Here is a 22,002-nt window from a genome sequence, read left to right as displayed (position 1 = left end):
AATATGTTATGGGGTGTAGCTAATAACAAATAAAGGCAATAGCAAATAAAAAGCAAGAGCCTAATTAGCTTTAAAGAGAGTCGTTTGGGTCTTACGGAGAGTACGTTTTCCATCGAGAGGGGAAAGGAGGAAAGGGAAGGTGATTGGTGGATTCGGTATTAAAATCTACACTTACGGTTCTAAGATGAATTGTTGTGTGGTAGCTGGCCTCTATTCGGAACCGCCCAAATTATTCTAATCAATTCGACTTCTTAACTATGCCAGCGTGTTTCAGAGAGAACTATTAGCAGTCAGAGAAGCGTACAAATCACTGATGCACTACACAGAAATTTGACGCAAGAGTTGCTGTTCTTTCAAACAGAGAACCAGCTATCAAGGCATTAGATTACAATTCCATTTCATCCAAACTAGTTTTACAGTATTGAGGGGAACTAGAATTGCTCGGTCATTGGATTCAAATTACTCTGATATAAGTTCCCGGTGATAGGAATATAGAGGGTAATGAGATAGCGGAAGAGCTAGCAAGAAAAGTTTCGGCATTAGCCGTTACAGAAGCGGAGACAGTTGCTACCCCATTGAACTCAATAAATCAAATACAACAACAAAAACATGGCCGTGGTATAACACCAGAAGATGAATTACCTGCTATGATGCCCTCACCCAAGCATCTTACGCATCACTGTAGCCCTTACAGCCCTCATGCAACCAGACTTAACCGTCCACTCAATCCCATCTGTACATGCTCTTGGGCGGATGGGGGGAAGAAAGTCTTTTCCACTATTTATGCCAAGGTCCCATCTAGGTAGAGAAGACTTCGCTCTTTCGGTAAGCCTCTCTTACAGCAAATTAGTGAAACCTCAGATATGGAGATAAAAAGTTTGCTGTTATAAAGGGTGGTTAAGTTTCAAGCGGCGGTGCTGATTTTGAATAAAATAAGAAATTATTGTCATTTCTCTTTATTATGATAATATTGGCATTGCTCAATTACGTATGGAACAAAATATCGCCAAAATGCCCGCCGCGGTCTCGGCGGCACACCTCCATCCGATGGTCCAAATTTACGATGAAGCTGAGGCATAATTGAGGTTCTATGCCGTTAATGTGCCGAATTGTCTCATCCTTTAGCTCTTGAATTGTTGCTGGCTTATCGACGTACACCTTTTCTTTCAAATAACCCAAAGAAAGAAGTCCAACTGTGTCAAATCACATGATCTTCGCGGCCAATTGATACCGCCGCGACGTGAGATTATTCGGCCATCAAATTTTTTGTGTGACAAGTGGCACCGTCTTGTTGAAACCACATATCGTCCACATCCATATCTTCCAATCCGGGCCATAAAAAGTTTGTTATCACCTCACGATAGCGAACACTATTCATAGTAACAGCCTGACCGGCCCCATTTTGGAAAAAATACGGCCCAATGATGTGGCCGGCCCATAAACCGCACCAAATAGTCACTCTTTGTGGGTGCATTGGTTTTTCGGCAATGAGTCTTGGATTATCATTCGCCCAAATGCGGCAATTCTGCTTATTGACGAATCCACTGAGGTGAAAAGTGCCTCATCACTGAAGATGATTTTCTTCGAAAATTGGTCATTTACTGTTGCCATTTCCTGCCACCATTCTGATCATTGACGGCACTTGAAATGGTGCTTTAGTTCTTGAGTCAATTGCACCTAGTAAGCGTGTAAATGCAAGCCTTTATGCATAATGTTCATCAACGACGAGCGTGAGAGGTGCAATTGTTGGGCACGACGACGAGTTGAGGTGGAACAGCAGCAATACTTTCTGCAGTACGAGCTGTACGAGCACGCACTGGTATTTTCACATCTCGTACAGACCCGGTTTGCTCAAACTTGTCCACAATTTTTCAGAGTGTACGCACATTTGGACGATTAAATTGTCCGAAAAAATCACGAAGTGCGCGATATGCATTTTGATTTGAACGCCCGTTTTCACAATAAGCCTGAATAACCTATACGCGTTGCTCGATTGTGTATCTTTCCATGGTTCAAATTGAGTTAGTCTGAAATTGAAAAATGTTAAATGAAATGCAGAAAACTTGACGTTTTGGTTCACATTCAACATCGACCCTTGAAATTTTACTTTGATCTCACGAAATGGTTCTGACTCAAACAAAAAAAAGACTTCACATGAGAACAGTGGTAGTAAAGCGATGCTAAAAGCTAATTAGGATTATTTCAATAGAAGTACTCAACCACTCCCACTGTAACAACAACACTGTGCAACATCAAAATATAACAACCAACAGAAAACAGTAATAACCGATTGTTGTTGACCGATCATATGACAGACCCAAATAATCTACGGTGCAACTATATGGGCAGAAACAAATTGGCTCCTTCATATTATAAAGGAATGAATTCAACGCATCGACTTTAAGCCTAGACTTCTAGAAATTGTCAGAGAAATTTTCTCCCTGGAGGTCCTTTACAAAAGTTGGTTGACGACGAAGTGAAATGGAGAGCAGCTAGCGTTACACTGCGCAACATATTCAGGTTAGCAAAAATTAGGTCCATTCTGAGAGTGGCGGGTGAAAATAGAGGCGAAATTAGAAGACCCGTATCGCGCCGTTTTTTTATGTTAGTTCGAATTATTTTTTAATCGGCCTTCGAAGTTCGAAATCGGAGCGAAATTGTTTATATGGTTTTTTGGCTATAACTCGTCGACTAATTGATATTTTTTCAATCTGTAAAAGCCAAATTATTGCTAGAGACCTGTGCAACAATTACAATTTTTGAAAAAATTGATTTCGAAAATTTTTGTGGTACTTATGAAACAATATACCGAAAATCGGCTCCGATTTCGAACTTCGAAGGCCGATTAAAAAAAAATTCGAGCTAACATAAAAAAAACGGCGCGATACGGGTCTTCTAATTTCGCCTCTATTTTCACCCGCCACTCTCAGAATGGACCTAATTTTTGCTAACCTGAATTTGTTCCACAGCGTTATTGTAGCAGAAATTTCGAAGCAATTGAGGAGCTTAGAGAGCGCTTTACGCAGCTGCTGAGTTTAACGAAGCGCCAGCCCACTTCTTGTTCTTAGGCGCTATCACGAATTTCGCCCGTCAGTTGACAAACTGAGTGCTTTACTTTTCAGATAGCCAACTTGAATCCACAGATTAATTTCCTCTGCGCCGATATTCGATAATAGTTATAATAATTTTTCTTGGGAATAAACAAAGGGGGTTACAACAATATCCAATGCAGAGGTCCCTTGCGCACCTATAGACTTCACAAAACAATTATACAGTTCGAGTTCTTTCAAGAAAAATGCAGCTCTGTTGAATGGGTTAGTTGTTTCACTCTTGCACATATACATTGCACATTAAAAAAGTCCTGTATGTATTAGACTCCATCATCAAATTCTTGTAGCAAAAGTTATGACAGTGGGGAATGGTAAAGAAGCTAATATTTGTCAATATTTTTTTTTCAAAATTCAATAGTTTAAGTATTCAAAAATATCTCCCTAAAAGGAGTTTTCAAAATTCAAATTATTTTCGAAGTTACAACTATTTTAGTGACGCGATATCTAGACTGGTTTGAGCGGACGGCGAACTTCAAACGTGTTTTTCTCGAAACTACTTCTTTCGATACGGTCGGCACGATATATCAACTTCTAATCTACCGATTTGCTTGAAGTTTATCATGAATATTCTTTAAATATATCTCTTTCGAAAGGTGCACGAAAAACTGGACATTTCAATTTTTTAATATGTATAAACATTTCGAGAAAGCTTGAAGATTAGGAAAAAATCGACCTCAATTTTTGAGTAGCCGCCATTTTATGAAAAAAAATGTTTTAGCTTTTTTTCTGCGTCATACGATAATGACTTTCATATTAAATAAGAATTTGCTTTCTTTTTTTCAAATGACCACAAGGGTAGATATCGTGACGACGAGGACACTGTCTTTTGTTTTTTCCTTCCACTTCAAGGACGCATAATTCCATGAAAATTTACTTATTTATTTTTTTTTTTTAATTCATTTTGTGTGCTCTTAATATATAAATAAATAAATGATAAAAAATGGATACTAAAAATATCAATAGCTTTTTTTTTATTCACTGTCAAAAAATGCTCGAAGTTCAGGCCTCTAGACTAGAATGCCCCCTTAATGTGAAGCTTTCTCTCGAAAGCCTTTCTCTCGAAAGCAGTACTTCTCACTTCTGTAAGAAAATCAGTATCACGTTTTTGATTCCATTAGAGTTGTTTTTTTTCCTCTTTTCGGTAAAATTCTACAATAAGAGAAGCAAATATTAACGAATTGTTGTAAAAGTTTAAATTAACTTTAGGAAAATCTCTAATGAAATGTAATATATAATTTATTGAAAGAAATATCTGGAAATGGTTGCTTATTGTGGCATTTAGTGGATTAAATGGTTTTAACATGAACGAAATTTGAATGAAAACATCTCAAAAATTCGTGGGCCCGGTACTCTCGTTGGTAGTTAATACAACAGCCATCAACTTTTTGCTGAATGCCGTGAAAAAGATAAGAAAGAAAGCAGCATAACTCATCTTATTTTCGGTTAAAAGGTTTCTCGCAAAGCATAGCCTTTCAGTGAAACAACATCAGTCTCACTATTTGATAGCCACACCTCGTATATGCCCATTATTTGTTTTATTTTACTGCCCAATTTGAGTAGTAGATGAAATTTATGCCATGGACAATTCTATAAACATGCAAAAAATCATTGTTTTATTGTAACTTAGTATCATCCAACCACGTCTATTTACATAAATTAGCTTGAAACTTTTATTAATTTTTTAATTCAACCAGCAAAATACTGATTTATTTTACATGTATACCCTTCGCTTAGGTAACCAAATATAAACTTTGTTTTGTCTGCTGCAAAAGGAATTGAATAAAAACAAAGAAAATCTCCCACAATTCTATTATTTTATTCTTAACCCATTTTTCTTCGTTTCGTTTTTCCATTTCTCTATTTTGAGGCTTTGCTTGCAGTCAGAAAAGTTTAAAACTTTTGCTAGTTAAAATTCATTAAAGCTTAACCGCAGCTTTTTGCCGCTCATTTCAGTAGTGGTTTGACTTTTGTATGCATTTGTGCTACACTCCAGCACCCGACCTTCCCTTTTCGCTTTACACCACTCACATTGCCCATTTCACTTGCTTCCAACTAACTATCAACAATTCCAGCAAAATCACATATAACCACAGCTCAGTTTCAGCAACAAAACGTACAAAAACAAATACTAGCTGCATGGCACACTTGTGTGCGTGTGTGTGTGTTCATTCTAAGCTACAAAGCGCTGACCTAACCAAAGACCTACTGTGCCAAACAGTGCTGCTCTGTTGTATTTTGTGAAAAAAGTGTCTCATTTCAAATCCTATTTTAGTCCTGTGGTGCATTGTAACCCGGCTCAGATGTGTTTGAGTGCATATGTGTGTGTGTTTGAGTGCATACGTGTGTGTGTGTGCGGGCTGTTAGTGTCGCTAAACTTTGCTCATATATTATTCTCAAGTTGGCAACACTATTTAGTAGCAACACGACACGCAACACAATAACTCGGTTTCACTGACAGTGGGCGTCCGGCACGCTTGGGAACGGATGGTCAGCGGATATCCGATACACACCCACACACTTACTCGCTTGAAGTATTCTGTATTCTGTATATGTATGTGAGTGTGTGCTGGCGTCAACGGAAAACAAGTCAAATACTAAAGTCACCTTTAGTGTTAAAATGACCTGCAAAAATGTGGGCCGGAAAACTTACATGTGCAGGAGTGTACTGTGTGTATGCGTGTGTGTGTAAGCGTGTATGTGTGTGAAGACTTTTACGGCATCCAGCCAGCAAATTGGCTATAAGAGAGTTTCAAAATATGGGCATTTTTAACTTTTTGTGTCAGCCCTAACTGCCATCGAGCCCGTGGGACTTTTAAGCCGTCGTTATTCATTAGTCGATGAGCTTATCGTGGCGGTTGGCGAGCAGAAGAATATGTGAATACGTGGCTGTGGCTATTGAATTTTTCTATTTAGGATACTTAGCGGGTTGAACATAATACTTAGAGGCTACTTATGTGTTCGGTATTGATTTCTTAATCTTTTCCGTTTATTGAAAAATAAAACAATCGCATGTGCAAGCGATAATCTCTCAAGCGATGCCCTTTGATTCTTAAATATGTGTACAAGTTTAATCTGTGTTTTAAAGGGCTAGAGTAAAGCCGAAAACTATAGATGCTTTGTAATCAACTTTTACAGTTGCTGTCAGATTTCAGTAAAGATTTTTTATGTAAAGGATTTTTTTCCTACATCCAGTGTGCGCAAAATTATAAACTGCCTATCATGTTTTACTCTGTCGTAAGCTTTCTCGTTATCCAAGTAGCCCCAAAAAGCATCCTTTTGGTGCATACCGTTTTTAAATCCAAAATGAAATACAAATTTTTTCCAAATTTTATACTTTTCATTTATTTCAGAGACCACGGTACACCTCGAAAATTGTTTATAAGTAGCAAAAGTATACTTAAGTTGTTTAAGTTGTTAAGTTTGTATAGTTTTTCGGTTTCTTTGCACGGATTTGTGATCCATTTCTTTAAATTTCCGTTAACGCATTTATTTTCCACAAACGGAAGCTGGGAGCTGCCACGCCTCCTTTTCCGTTACCTAACATTTTGCGCCTTAAGTACGGTATGCTCGTACACAATTTATGCATTCGTGCCAAGTTTCAGTTTCCCAACTTAATTGGTTTTAGAGAAATATTGGCTTTCATATTTTGGTCTATATGTCAGATGCCACGCCCCTTATAAATCAGAACTAATTTTTTTAGACTAAAGGCAGTTATTTCCTTTAAATCGCTGAGAGTTTTATTCAAATCAAGAGAAGAGTACATTCAAAAAAGGAGTTTCAATATTTTACTGTGGCGGGGTTCGCATCCGAGGCAGTTGTTCGTCTTTCATTGGTTGCTGTTTTTATGTGGCGGGTCCCAAACCCACCGTACACCACATTTCCTGGTTTGTTTCGCCTTCTCACATTAGCTCGCTCGCACTCAAATGGATGTTCCGAGGCTATCCGGAGGTTACTCAGAAGTTGTGTGTTACTTGTACCGTATGCAGAAGAATCATTTTGGTCACTCCCAAGTGAATAGCGATAAGAGACTTTTCCCATTTGTATGTCCTTTTATACACGAAACCATCTTGCACCAAGTGAAGGATAATTCTTGCCAACAGGTTCTACTATGGGCTCAGTGCGCAGTTGAGTAGCAAAACCCTCTCCCGACGAACGAACGGCATTCTTCAAGACGCTCATCATCCCGGTGCTTCTCTTTGGCGCTGTAGCCTGGGTAGTCAAACAATCAGATGCAGCCGCTCTTGAAGTTTTCGAGAAGCAAATACTTCGCATGATTTTTGGCTCTGCTCGCGTAGATGACAGCTACCGCATTGGAATGAACCACGAGCTGTATGAGCTTTACGGAGACATTGGCATAGTCAAATGAGTGACTCTACAGCTACTAAGGTGACTGAGTCATGTCGTTCGTATGGAATGAACTGCTCGGGCGAAAAGGACGTCCTTGTATTCCCAAGAAAGTGAAAGTACCAAATTAATGACGGCCTGGTTTCTCTTGGCTTAAGCAACTAGGAAAGGTGTGCGGAAAACACCTGGCGTCGGCATTATTCGGCAGGCTGTAACTCGGTCACGGGTTGTATTTATGATGTACGATTTCTAAAATCTGAATCCCAAAATTCCAGGATCATATTGCCAGTCCCTAATGTCTGGCGGCCGCGTAGCCGAATGGGTTGGTGCGTGACTACCATTTGGAATTCACAGAGAGAACGTCGGTTCGAATCTCGGTGAAACACCAAAATTAAGAAAAATATTAAAGGTCGCCCCTCGGCAGGCAATGGCAAACCTAGGAGTGTATTTCTGCCATGAAAAAGCTCCTCATAAAAATATCTGCCGTTCGGAGTCGGCTTGAAACTGTAGGTCCCTCCATTTGTGGAACAGCATCAAGTCGCACACCACAAATAGGAGGAGGAAATCGGCCAAACACCCAAAGAGGGTGTACGCACCAATTATATAAATATTTATATATATTTGTATAATCTTTCTTGGCGATTCTTGTTAATTGGTAGTTAAAACCCACTTTAGGAGATGTCACCAAATGAGCCTAAATTTTTGAACTGTTTAAGGGAAACAAATAAAATAAGAGACAGAGATTTCGCATATTTTCAAAACGACCTCTATGTGGTTCAGAATCTATGCGGAGCTAAAAAGAAACAAATTTTGAATTTATAGTACGTTTAAAAATGTGTTTAATTATTATAATTACTTGTTTCAAATTTGATGTGATATTGGGTTTTATTAACTTTTATTCTATTTTTTTTTAATTTTATACACTGAAAGTGTCTTAAATAAGCGCTTTAAACTAATTGTGAGGGAAATGCATCCGATCCATGGAACAGAATTGATTTCACTTTAAACTTGCAGCAGCAGCTCATTCGCTTATTCTTTAGAAAAGTATAGCTTATCTTACGTACTTTAGCAAACACATTTGACTTTGACCTTTTTTCATTAACAACATTCAAACAACTATACAAGAACATACATGCATATGTTTGCACTTCTTCAGTAATATTCTTTACATTTTTTATTGCCCCAAAGTGTACACTAACATTCATTCTTTAAGCATTTCAAAATTCACGACACTTTTCCTTGATCATATTCAGCGTGACAGTGCCCACATTTGCCGATGCGTTGTTTAGCAGTTCGAAAACATGCATATTAGCACCGCCATTACGTGTTTCCGCGTGCAACGCCTTCACCACAGCCATATAGGCGTCATAGCGTTCGCTGTTCTCCCAATCCCCTTTGAACTCCACGTACAGCCGATGCGCATCAAATAAATGCTGTGAAACCGTATCGTATTGCAGCTTTGCTTCATTTGCCGTCGTCGACGGCAGCAGCTTTGCCCACGTCTCATGCAAATGCTCGAGAAATTCAAAATTACTGAATATGAACGTGACGAAGAGGTCTACTCCTTTCGACTGTAATTTGGCCAAAATGACCGCCAGGTCCTCAGGTGAAAACTGCGAGCTAGTGGGCAGGTCATTTCCGAGATAACTGTATAAAAGATTGCGCTTTGCATAGAAATCATCAATGGCGAGTATCGCATCGAGTTCCGCCAACCCTTTGACCAACTTGCTTTCATGTAAGACGTGTGCTTCGCCGGTGTGTGGTATTCCTTCAGCTTCGTCCTCCTCCGCTGATGAAATGAGCTTTTGTTCAATGACTTCCTGCAATAGTTTCCGTACGGTGAGCAAATAATCGTCGATTATCTCCGCACCAGCCGACTTTACATTTGCATACACGGTGCTGGCAAAGCGTTCGAGATCGATGTGTGCCAAGGGAGGTGTGGCATTTGCGGCTACATTTTGCGCACGCAATGGTGCCAATTTCGTGTCAAACCAATAGTGCGTGGATGGTGGTGGGGTGACTTGGTGTGCCGATGCCTCCGTTTGATTCAAACCGTCGCGGAACCAAAATTGTCGACATAAATTGTACCAACGAAAATGGCGTAGCTCCGCAATGCTTTCGTCCTGCAACTGCAGCAACTGGTGTTTCAGTTTACCGAGAAAGTTTAGGTTGCGCAACGTGTATAAGCTCTCCACACTGTGCGGCTGTTCATTCAGCTTTATGTCCAACAGTTGTTTGAGGTAAACGATTTTCGACACCAGTTGTGTGGAGCTTGCGGCCGTTTGAATTTTTTCCGTATAGCTGGCGTAGTCCTTGCTGGTGCGCAGCTCTTGCAACAAATGATCGAGAGGGTCGGCAGCGGCCGTGTCTACCAATTCGTTGAGCTGTGCAATGAATTGCGTTTGGAATTTTCGGCTTTTTATATCGGAAGGAGGAAGTAATGACGTGGTGGTTGGCTTCGCTGTGGTGGTTGTGCAGCACTAGGTGAATAAGAGGGGAATATTTAATAGCTTCGGAGTTGGGCTATGCTGGGTAGAGCTTACCACGAGTTGCTGCGAAATGCCAACCATTAGCACGAAGATGAGGGACTTGCACATTTTTGTTGGTTGAGGTGCCAAATATGAGAGGCAATATTGATTGCACACTTCAGTGGCGCGTTTTGAGGCTCAATAAATATATCGAAATCTGTTTTGTTTATGTGGTTGTGATGACCAGATTTAACTGAAACACTTTCTGTACACTTTTTACGCGTTTTGATGTATTTTTTTCTTTTTTTTAAGTTTTCCCCTTTAATTTTTTTCAATTAAACTTTAATTTTTTTAATTAATTTTCTTCTACTTCGGCACTGTTTACTTTCAATAATTTCACGACGTGCGACCGCCTGTGTACTGCACGCTCACACTTTACTATTCGCTATGTTTACCATTTCGCACTGAAATTCTAACAAAAGCTGTATAACCCGCATTAGCTGCTCCTCGTATGCCCTGGTTTTGCTTTTAATCGCAATTTTATTATTTATTTACTTATACATTGTTTAAGTTTGTATTGTGGGTTCAGTGCTGAGGTTAAGCTCGGTCCGCTTATTTTCGCTCTGTGTCTCAAAGCGTTGATAACAGCAGCGATAGCGCACGAATAGTTTGCATATTCAGCAGATTTAATCATCCCGTAAGGAAATTTGCTTTAAGATGTTTATTCTTTTGTTTCTTTTTGTTTTTTGGTGAAGACATTGGTGCTGATAACACTGACCTAGTGGTTGAAGTCTTTACGGAAGGTATTGAGGTATCGAATTCGGTGAATTTATTCTCTTCTGTTTATTCTGTTAGTGTGCACGTGATATGGCTTGTTCTAAACGCAGCGTACAACTCTATGCCGGAGACACCCATCTCACTATTGGGAGTTATAATTTCGCAATAGTAGAGGATTTTATTTATTTCGGAACTAATTTTAATTCCTTCAACAATAGCAACCCTCCAACTCAACAGAGAATAACACATTGCTGATAAGTACCTAACACTTCAGTTTCTCCTATCTTTCAATCCTAATAAATAGCTCAAAAAAATTAACGATGATAATAACAGATTTGAGTGAGATTATGGAGTGTTTGCGAGAAATGTTCCGCCGAATAGTTATGGCTTTTAACGGATAAGTTTTAAAACTAAGGTTGAGCTCATCACAAAGACGAGTCGGACAAGGCAAGGTGTCAAAAAACGGTGGACGGAGACCTGGGATTGCAAACCGCACGTAAAACAGAAACCAAAAAAAGAAACCAGCACAAGATCTCATATAAGAGTGCCGTTTTCTCCAAACCTATCAAGCAACTCAGTGAACTTGCACAGGACCATCTTCAAATGGCACTGGTAGACGAAACTTCTAGCCGCGGTAAACCTGTGCTTGACAAATTGTCGGAGATTGAGACACTGCTATCTCGCATAATCGTCGACCATATCATGGCGAATCCGGGGGGTTAATCACCAGGTTTCGAATCGGTGGAGGTGGTTCGCGGTTACCGTGTAATCAAATGCGATGACCAATGCTCACAAAAGAGGGCTTTGAAGCACTGCAGAAAGTGGAGAATAGACTTTTGGCCTGGCATGCGAAAGGTCTAGTTGAAGATATTCCGCTCAGCGAATCCGGTGGAGGAGCAGTATGAGGTCGACGGCGCCTACGAACTGCTAACTGGTATGCAGCGAGTTGACGTCGAACCAGGAAAAGTAAACTAATAAACAACCAAGCGGAGGAGAACGTTAACATTGCCTTAATCCAGGAATCCTGGATTCGGAACACCAAGGTGAAGGGGTTCACTGTTGAGGTGGAAGCCGCTGAAGGTTTCAGCATCATATTTGCTTCAATTTATTTTATAAGGCCCGTAGACTTTGCCTACAAAAGCGGACTACTCGGCTTGTGCTTCAGTATTTAGCAAAAACGGACTTCACATAAGAGTTACATATTGGTCTTAAGTCTGTCACTTTCTTTGCAGCGCCTTTCATTCTATGTCGGGCACTGGTGGGTTGAAAGTGAAGAAGAAATTGTGAGGCAGGCGGTATAGTATTTCAAAAATTACTTTACACAGGATTATCGAGTTACATATAAGCAGGGATAAACTTAAGGCTGAAACCGGTTTAGGAGGCCAAAATTTTGGTGTTTTTCGAGAATTTTTTGAACAAAGAAGGAATAATGAGAAATTGTTTAAGTTTAGCGATTATTTTATTTATAGTTTCAGGTACACCTTTAAATTTTTTTTAAGCTATTTCCGCGGGAGATAATGGCGTTGGAGCGTGCTGTCTATGGACGATCGCCATCCGATTGTGAATTCCTGAAGTTGCAATTTTTCTCTGAAATCAATAGCAATTTTTTTTTTATCAACAACATATTTCCTACGAATATGAACCTAATTGTGGTAAAAAAATTTGAAAATTACATGCTTTTGAGGCGCTTGAACACAATGCAGTTTTTCATACCATATTTTTTCATCTATTTTGCTTAAAAAACTATATTTTAAATAATAATATAATCCCAGAATTAGGTTCATATAGATTAGAATTGAATAAAGAAAAATCCTGAAAAATTTTAAAACGATTGGTCGATAACTTTTTAAGCCAGAATTCCCACCAGTTGAAAAAAAGTAGTTTCGAGAAAAACGTCGTTCTAACTAACAGTCACTTTAGTGCTCATAGAATCGGGAATAATGGGAATTTCGCTTATGCAATAAAAAAAATCGATTTTTTAATCGATCTAAACCGGTTTCCCCACTTAAAAATATTTACTCAAAAATAGTTATCCATATTTGCAAATAAGTTAGTACAAATGTCACAGTTGAAAATTATTCAATTATACCTCCATCCAGAAGGGACCTGAGGCGCGTTTATGCAAGAGTCAACACTTCCTCATTCATTGTGGTCACCACTTCCATAATTTTGGTTTGCTTAACTTCGTACGAACGAAAAGGATCTGGAATGTTATCCTGTAAGATGACCTCAAATCTGGGAACTGGGAACGCTACTATGTTGTAATGAAATCATTCAATGGAAAAAGCCTACGTTTTATAAGTCAAACCTTTTGTTTGGACTGAAACCGAATACCAGCAGCCCTACACTGCCCTAGAAGTATTTGAAGCGTACGAAAAAGGTGAATGGCGTTAAAATATGTGCAACTTACAGCATTTATCTAATGATGAGATTATAGTATGCTGAAAATTCTTTAGACTTCACTCGTTCACCCAATACCAGTAAAACGTACGATACCTCTTTTCAAAAGCAGAAAATGATTTTCATATCGCAAAATTGCACCTTTTGTAACTTTAACGTCTTACTGGCATAACTTTTTTAACATCCTAGTATTCGATTTCAAGGTAAACGAAAAAGTTTCTCAAATTATTTCCACGTAATTTTTCCCATGGTTTTGTCGTAATCGTATACTTTGTGGAAAATTGCATTAATTAATTGCAACCAAAGTTGGGCCAAAGTTTCCTACCATTTTTTGGTTATTATCTCCTTGCAACTAAGCAAATACATACTCTCGGTTTAATTAGATGGCACAAACAATGGCCAAGTGAAAAAGTGCAGACGCACGTGCATTTGAGCTCCGAGCAGTTATGCATCTCTGCGAGAGTGAGTGTGCGTGCGTGCGTAATTGCATACAAGCATATGATTGCAAGGGCATCTGAGTAACCGCATATGAATAGTCAAGTGAGTGTGAGTCAACAATTTAAAGCGAATGATGGCGAGGAAGCTTTACTGCAAATTAGGCCAAAAGACTGTAGACTATTTTAACGTAGTCGAATGCCTGAGCACGACCTGAGAGAGAAGACCAAACAACGATTCTACCGACCGACCAACCGAAGGACCAACAAAGCTGATCGCCAAAAAAGGAGCTGCTGAATTGCAGAATTTTGCTAGTTGAAAAAAAGCAAAGAAAAAAACCAAACAAATATGAACGTGTGCAGCAAACAAAAGCACATGTGTAAAATTAGTATTCCTTGCTACAGATATAGGCACATACATATACACATGAACCAGTGCTTGACCAAGTGCATGAAGTTCTTGTATAAATAAGTGCTGTATCTGTTCAATGAATTAAGAACGGCAAAATTTCTAATAAAAATGAGTAGAAATTTTGAGGTGCACTGAAAATAGCAGGCTTTATGCGACAACGGCGCTTATTGTACCAGTGTGACTCTACTAAATGACGCAATGTATCGATCTCAGTCATAACGGGGCACTGTCTACTAGGTTGACACGCCCAAAGGATGGGTGTGCAAACACATGAATTCTGTAGAAGTTGTCTAGATGAGGACGAGGAGGAGACAATCTCGCACCTACTGTGCCACTGTCCTGCCCTATCCAGACGCAGGTTTACTATTCTGGGTGAACAATTTGTTGATGAGTTGGAAGATCTCAGTGCTACAGAAATCAGAGACGTTTTAAAATTTTTGAAAAGCACACAATGGGCTATGAGCCTGAGTGTGCCCCACAGGACAACCGCTTCAAGCTAACCCAACCTAAAGTAGTTCAAAAATAGTTCATATTTTAAAGGTCAATTTTGGCGAGAAGTCTCGCTTTTAGGTGGTGACTGAGGTAACAAATTATATATTGTACAATGGAGGAAGAGTGAACAGTTCATTCCTACTGATTGCTTCAAAAGTCAAGCATTCACCTTCGAGGTGCTTTACAGCTGTATTACCTAAAGAAGGAAATAAGCTGGTGATTGCTTAGATTATTAAATTTCGATGATGTACGACGTACTAAAGTAATAAAGCCTTTTCGATAAAATTTTCATGCAGAGTTTAAGCACTACACAAAGCATACATTCTAATGGGTAATTGTGTCATTATCAAGTTCTTATGAGATAAATTTGAAAGTGAATAATAAGAATATAGAACCCATAGGACCAAGGCCCAATTGAAAAATGTTGGAATAGCCTTAAAATAGACGTGCACCACAGACCAAAAAAAAAAAACACATAATATACAATTTTTAAAGCAAAATTTGCCGAACGCTTGGGAGAATGTCGCAGATTGCGCGTATCTCGGTACCACACCCTCGTCCACTAGAAGTTGAATTAAACTCACAGGGCCACCTACGCAGGGGAAGACTTTCAAACACTTGGAGAAGATGGAGCTGCAAAAGACGAACAAAACATGGAGTGATGTTAAAATACTAGCGAAAAATTGGGGCTAGTGGAATTTGAATGAATTTGTTGAGGCTCTATATTTCGTACAACAATGAAGGATCAACTGCATATTCCAATTGCAGCAGAAATGAATAAAAATAATTTTTTTATCATAATCTCAATATTTTCTCTTTATTACCAGCGAAAATTAAAGCTTTTAATATAATATTTTCTTATCGTTCATAATGCGTTGCACAGATACTGTACATGTTGATATTATTTAGTGGAATATGAGTCGGTGCTAGCAGCGCAGATAAAATGTTGCCTTTTGTTGTCCTAAAAACCTTTAATTTATCTGTATGAATATTAGGGTGGACGCTATCTCTGAAAATGTTGATGTTGTGTCCCACTTTCTAGAAATATGAGGATACTCAGAAGAATAAATAATTAAATATAAGAATCTCATTATGAAACTTGCAATTATTGAACAAAAATATGAGGGGTGGTTTGTACAAATTAGTCATTTTTTTTATTTAAAATATTGAGCTAATCGATTAAGATTAAGAGGCTTTGACTTGAGTTTGAAGTTAAAAAAATTAGTATTTTCCCGAAGCAAAAATAATGGAAAAAAAATTAATTACAACTTTTTTTTTATTTTCCAATATTTCATTATTGCAGTCGATGCGTTAGATCTTAATGTTTGTGAAGCTCTTTTGATAGTCAAAATCATAAGATAACTAACGAATTTAAAGTAAAGGATTTTTTAAGATGATGTCAGTAGTGTACCTTTCTTTATGCCGTCTTCGACATTTGTCAAGTAGACAGGTGCATAATTTTAAAGGATAGAACTACGCGTTAAAATTATTGAAACTTATTATGAAAATAGTCGATCTTTAAGAACAATATATGGCAAAATTCGATATTCGATTGGAGATAATCGTCTGAATGAGTCGACAATTCAAAGGTTGATGAAAAAATTTGAAGAAAATGATTGTGATGAGGATGGAAAAGGCACTGGCGCACCAAAAAGTGGACGTGCTATTAGCAATATTGCTGCTGTAGCGCGAAGTGTTTCTGAACAACTTTCAACATCGATATTTCGCCGTTCTCAGGGCTCTCCTGAAAAGACTGTTTGGCGGACTTCACCTGTAGACGTGCTCATGGAAGATATTGAAATGATGTAATTTTTCACATTGAATTGTTAAGAGCCATGTTTGGCCGTAACCTGAAATAATCTAAATGTTTATATGTTTTATATTAAAACAACATCTAGGAACGTCTTTGAAGAGGTTCTTTATTTTGAAGCGAACCAGAAAATCAGGGAAATGGATCACTCTATCGTCGCTACAAATGCATATAGTTGTATGTCCATCTTTCTCACACTAAGCAGAGTAGATCTGCGTCTTTTAACAGGATATCTTACAGGTCACTGCAGCCTGAGGTAGCATCTAAATAATATTGGTCTATCTGAGACCAATGTCTGCCGCTTTTGCGAAATGGACATAGAAAGCTCAGTACATGTGCTTTGTGAATGTCCTGCGTTGGGCAGACAGAGACTTCATCACCTTCGTGGTATCGTAGTATCTCCATGCAATATTTGGAACAACAAACCCAAAATTGTGCTAAAATTTTTAAAAAGCCTAAAACTTTAGGGTTACAGAAATAGGCCTTTCACAATAGATCAGCTCTGGTCGCAGTGCGTAATGACCTTCTAATGATAATAATAATAATAATGTCCATCTTTCGGTAGAGCATTATTTTTCACCTATTTGCGCATATCCCAATAAAAATAACTAAATTATTAAATATGAGAATCTCATTATGAAACTTGCAATTATTGAAAAAAAGACGAAAAAATATGAGGAGTGGTTTGCACAAATTAGAAATTTTTTTTTTTGAAAAACATTTTTAAATTTGTTTGAGAATTCAAATTTGTTCTAAACCCTCTCCAATGAGCTTAAAACTCTATATTTAGTATCTTTTTTTCATAGCCTCACGTATTATTCCCCCGTACAAATTATGCCCACCCTAATGCACTTCTACATGACATTTATTATTAAGAGTCGTTACATCCTTCTTCCTGGCCTCCTAGCCTGGTACATTTCTTCATACATATACTTCAACTACTATTCTAAAAACGTACCACGTGTGCTTTTAGAAATCCTTCTACAATTGCTTTCTTCCTCTCCTCCTTTCAAGTGCAATGGAAAGTGTAGAATGAAAACTAAATAATAGAAAAAAAACAAGAGTTTAAAATATTTCGCAACAAAGTAATTCTCAAGTAAAGTTCAGCATCTTTTCCGTCGTCTACCTCGAGAAAAGTTCATTTTGTCGTATTGACACGTGACATTGTGTTGCCAGTAGTAAGCACACATGCAACAAAGTGAAAGGACATCGCAATGCGAATGAGAGTCGACCGATATAAGCGGAATAACAGTTTATTAGGTTTATTTGGTATTTTGCTTTTGTTTGGCAACTTCTTGCCACATTTGCCATGGCATTCACTGTTGGCTTAATAGTGTATAAAAATGTACGTATGCAAGTGTATGTGTGTATGAATGCATGAGACTGGTGGTGCTAGAGACTTGTTGAGAGGTTTTTGCGGAAAATAGTTTCTATGCACGCATACACATATTTGTTGTAATGTTGTAAGCACGTCCGTATGTGTATGTTCTGCAAAGAAGTAACGGGAATTAGTCAATAGAAGTCAGAACGTTCATTAGTATCTACTGCCTTCATTGCCTTCAAAATATACCTTCAAATTTAGGAAATTATACGCTTTTGCTAACGAATAATCCAATCATTCAAACATTTCTCATACTCATTTTCCTGAATCTGAAAACTCGCAACTGGTAGTATTTCACAACGGTATAAGCAGTGAGACTCTCACGACAAACACAGGAGTGAGTCAAGGATTCCCTTTCGCCACTTATCTTCGCAACCGTCCCAGTGTATCGACCAAACTCACCTTGCAAAAAAGAGGCATCTTGTGTTTCATGCACTGAGATTCCTACGTCCTAAGGTCTCACATTAAGAAAGACGATATACCAAGAGTGGCGCTAGAATGGAACCCACAAGGTAGCAGAAGTCGAGGTCACCCAAAAAAAAACTTAGAGCACATGAATACTCCGCAAATTTGGAGCAGTCAATATAACGTGGGGCACTACAAAAAAACTGCCTAGAATCCGTTCAGGAAAAGCCCGAAACCAAGTCATTAAAAACCTTGTATAGATCCTATGCCTCGAAAAGGAGTGAAACAAGGAAGAAAAAAAAAATAAATTTTCTTTAACCGACTTTAGTTTATGGCTATAAATTCCCTCCTGCGTTTTCTACACTTGAGTTTTGGAGAAAGAAAAATATTAACTTTCGTCCAGACGGGTATTACGTTATGATATTTACTGAGCCGTTTGCTAGAAATTTGCTTACAATGCCAGCGATGAGTTTTATATAAGCAAAAAAGTTCTTTCTCAACAAATTCAGCCTTCTTTTATTGTCAGTTTTAATAGCATTGAATATAATGAAACTCGTTGCTTTTTGGTTATATTTTTTTTATAAATGAAAAACTATGGACGAGAAAATCATATCGAGTAACCGAATATCGCTGTCGAAGTTAATGACCATGCGAACTTGAATTATGCACTTTCCAAAACTCTTGACAGAGCTTCTGGCAGTGGGATATGATACTCTTGACTGATATTCTCTTCGATGGCTTCAAGAGTCGGAGCTTGTAGATATAGACTGCCCGGCTTCAAAAGATAAATTAAAAATTGGTATAGGACATAGGTAAATAGGCCGGGTTTAGTAGGGCTTTTATTCAATATAAAAGCCAACATGAAATATTAGGTGACCCGATAACGCAGCCTTCCGAATTTCGATTGTGGTTCTTGCAGTATGCGCCATTGCTCCATCCAGGTGGAACCACATATTCTGCTGTGCCAACTCATCCAATTGAGGAAGAAGAAAGTCAGAAAGCTTGAGACGTCCGATGAGGCGTCCCTTGGAGTGTTTGAGAAAAAGATTCTGTGAAAGATTCAAAGTATTCGATGCGATAGCAGCTGGAGGTAGTAAAGGAAGAAGAAGGTCTCCTATACATGGGGAAGAACTTGGCTTCACTTGGTATTTCCAACTGGCGGCGTTAAACTCGCCTAAGATAGCGTAAGACGTTATCGCTCCAATCAAGAAGAAGAATAACATGGTTCTATAGCACTCGTCGACCATAGTGATCGTTTCGCCCGTGATGTTTTCGAAAAAATAAAGACCGATGACGAACACACCAGCAAAACCGTGCGCCCAGTAGTAGGTTTGAGCAGGTGTGACGGCTTTTTATGAGTTATACGCAGATTTCGGTGCCTCAGAAGCGATACTTTTGCTCACTGACATATCCGCAGTGATGGAAATGGACCGCCTGAATATCGGCTGATTGCTTTTTTTTAATTTTGCCTATTTTTAGATGATCAGTTATCGGTACTTTTTTGACAGAATATACATACATAGCGCATATCTGCATATTTCTTCTTCTATTAAGTGACAGCTTTATTATGCTTGTGAGTTAATAATCAAATGACGGGCAATTCCAAAGCAAGCGCTGAAACATGTTGGCGCGCTCATAATGGCATGTATTTGTTGGTTGTATTTTCAAAAATGGTGTTAAGCAATTAATACGTCTCATATCTGCAACCAAATTGCTGCCAAAAACTATATATATGCAATAGCAACGAATTGATAATTCAAAGGGAGCTCCATCATTTTCAGCCAAGAGTCCAATCGATAATTATTGAAGTCACGTTCCATTCCGCTCATTGGGTTAACGAGTCTGAGAGAGAACAGAGAATGAAGGATGTATGGGTGAATGTGTCACCAGTGGGCAGCTTTGCAACTGCTGAGGCAACAAATTTTCTTAATCCACCGCTGCCTGATCATGTGAATATGATGCGAAAATCCATAAGAAGAATAGGAGGCTGCAAAAATGTCTGTGAAGCCGCTTATAATTTAATTTCGAAGAGAATTTATATTTAAGCCATTTTGTATATATATGCATTTTATGCTTTTCGAATTTCTTGATTTCGACTGTAATTAGTTGCTTAATCAATCCTTTCCCTGGTGGCTTATTTCGAGTGTATTCAATCTCATTCACATTTTGCTTGTAATTTCTAAGAAATAAATTACTTTAATTTACATAAATTTTCCAGCTCATAAATCAAAGTCCTTTGGTATTGGAATATCAACAACTTTCTCCACGCATACAAGCAATAACCTTCATGCGCACACACAAACATACATACATACATACACTCATACATACATACATACATACATTCATACATACATACATACACATCTACGGCCGCCCATTTGCACATCGCTCCAGTTTATTGTATTACATTTGAAGATAACATTTACTGAATTGTTGTCATAACAAACCACAACAATGAAAATAAAACCGCATATAATTTAACACTTGAAACAGCAATTCAATCCAGTGGGAGCAACTGGCAACGGTTGCTTAGGCAGCTGGCTGCTTCATTTTATTCATTCACAACTGGCAGCCAAGAGCTGGAATCCCACAAACCACTTGCCCAAGTGGGCGAGCCACAGCAAATAGAGTCCGCAGATGTGTGTGGCTTTGAAGTATACTCGTATGTAGAGGACGGACATAGGGGCGGACAAATATCTTACAATCATTAAGTGGCGCTCATGCAAACATAGGTGGGCATCATATAATATTGTATGTGCAAGTGGGTTTCTATTTGTGTGCCTGTGCAAACGCTTTCAGTCGCAACTCAATATTATTGCAATTAATTATTTGCTACAATTACCACAATGCAAACAATACAGCTTGATAACAACAACAACAATCACAAGCACAGCAAACATGATTATCATGTGGTAGTGCAGATAATTTATAATTTTCTTATGCCATATGCCCCCAGTAGGCAAAGGTTCAACACCTGAGGCGCGTGCTGATTTTGGTGAAGGCAAAACAAATTTTGCAGCGACGTGATATCAAGTAGAGTTCCAGTCAGTTAAATTGTGTTGTATTTGCACTAGAAAAATATTTACTTCTCTGAAACTACATTTCATGCGGTTTTGTCTGTCCTATGCGGAATTAAATAAGTTGTTTCCAAAACGTTTTTTTGGTAATGAAGAAAGCAAACAAAAAAAAAATGAAAAATTACTATATCTCTCTTTTGTCCAAAGAGCAATAATTTAGTATTCAAATAGTAATAGTTCTTTGTAATATTATCAAGTAAGTATTATCAAGATGCAAGTGCAGAAATTGAACAAGTGTGCAAAAAATTTTGGATTATTTAGAAAAACAGCGGCGGAAAATAACCACCCCTGATCGCCCACATCCATCTTCAGATGTGTTGACAAAGTAAGAATCGAGACTTTGAATTCTGGCCTCATTCAATAGATTCTGAGTAGCACAGAAAAACTAATAACACAGAGCCTCATAGAGTATGAGAACTGGAATGAGTCAACCTCATTGTCCTTCCACTATAGTAAAAAATGCAATTAGATTGACTTTACTAACATGGATTTATCGGCCAACGGCTGATAATGAACTCATCATTATTGAGCGTTAACCTAAGAAGCTCCCTTCACCACCTACAAACTATTCTTGACCAGAAATACCTTGCGAAACTCCAAGTCCTTACTTTTCAGCTTGCTTTTTGTGGCCTGAGAACAGGTGAACCTCTCTAAGATCAGAACGCTGTTATACAAAAAAAGTCCCGTACTCTGTTTGCGCGGAGGGATCTTTTACAAATTAGTGCTGCCTCACTAAATATTAACGCAACCTGGTATATGAAAGTATTCAGAAGCAATCGCAGTATAAATCAGTCACTGGGGGCGAATTTAAGGATTAAGTATCAGCTTGAGTGACGATCATCGTAGGCGAACGAGTCGACGCGTATTTACAATTCGGAAGTGCATAGGT

General features: G+C 38.4%; 1 protein-coding gene across 1 annotated transcript; it reads right to left on the bottom strand.

Moving 5' to 3' along the window:
* Positions 1 to 8,293: 8,293 nt before the first annotated feature.
* On the bottom strand, positions 8,294 to 10,422 carry LOC128864270 (uncharacterized). The gene is made up of 2 exons (XM_054103843.1): positions 9,998 to 10,422; positions 8,294 to 9,934 (listed from the first exon to the last, which is right to left on the bottom strand). Exons 1-2 carry the CDS (start codon positions 10,049 to 10,051, stop codon positions 8,672 to 8,674), a joined length of 1,317 nt encoding a protein of 438 aa, XP_053959818.1. The 5' UTR covers positions 10,052 to 10,422; the 3' UTR covers positions 8,294 to 8,671.
* Positions 10,423 to 22,002: the final 11,580 nt, after the last annotated feature.

Source organism: Anastrepha ludens, chromosome 5 (assembly GCF_028408465.1).
Source record: "Anastrepha ludens isolate Willacy chromosome 5, idAnaLude1.1, whole genome shotgun sequence".
NCBI lineage: Eukaryota > Metazoa > Arthropoda > Insecta > Diptera > Tephritidae > Anastrepha > Anastrepha ludens.
This window is presented reverse-complemented; position numbering and strand designations above follow the sequence as displayed.

What these genes read in the sequence shown, in the direction of transcription:
- LOC128864270 (XM_054103843.1), bottom strand. Translation starts at nt 10,051, where the DNA reads ATGTGCAAGTCCCTCATCTTCGTGCTAATGGTTGGCATTTCGCAGCAA. An exon ending in GCATTTCGCAGCAACTCGTG is followed by an intron (nt 9,935 to 9,997) that starts GTAAGCTCTACC and finishes TTATTCACCTAG; the next exon opens with TGCTGCACAACCACCACAGC.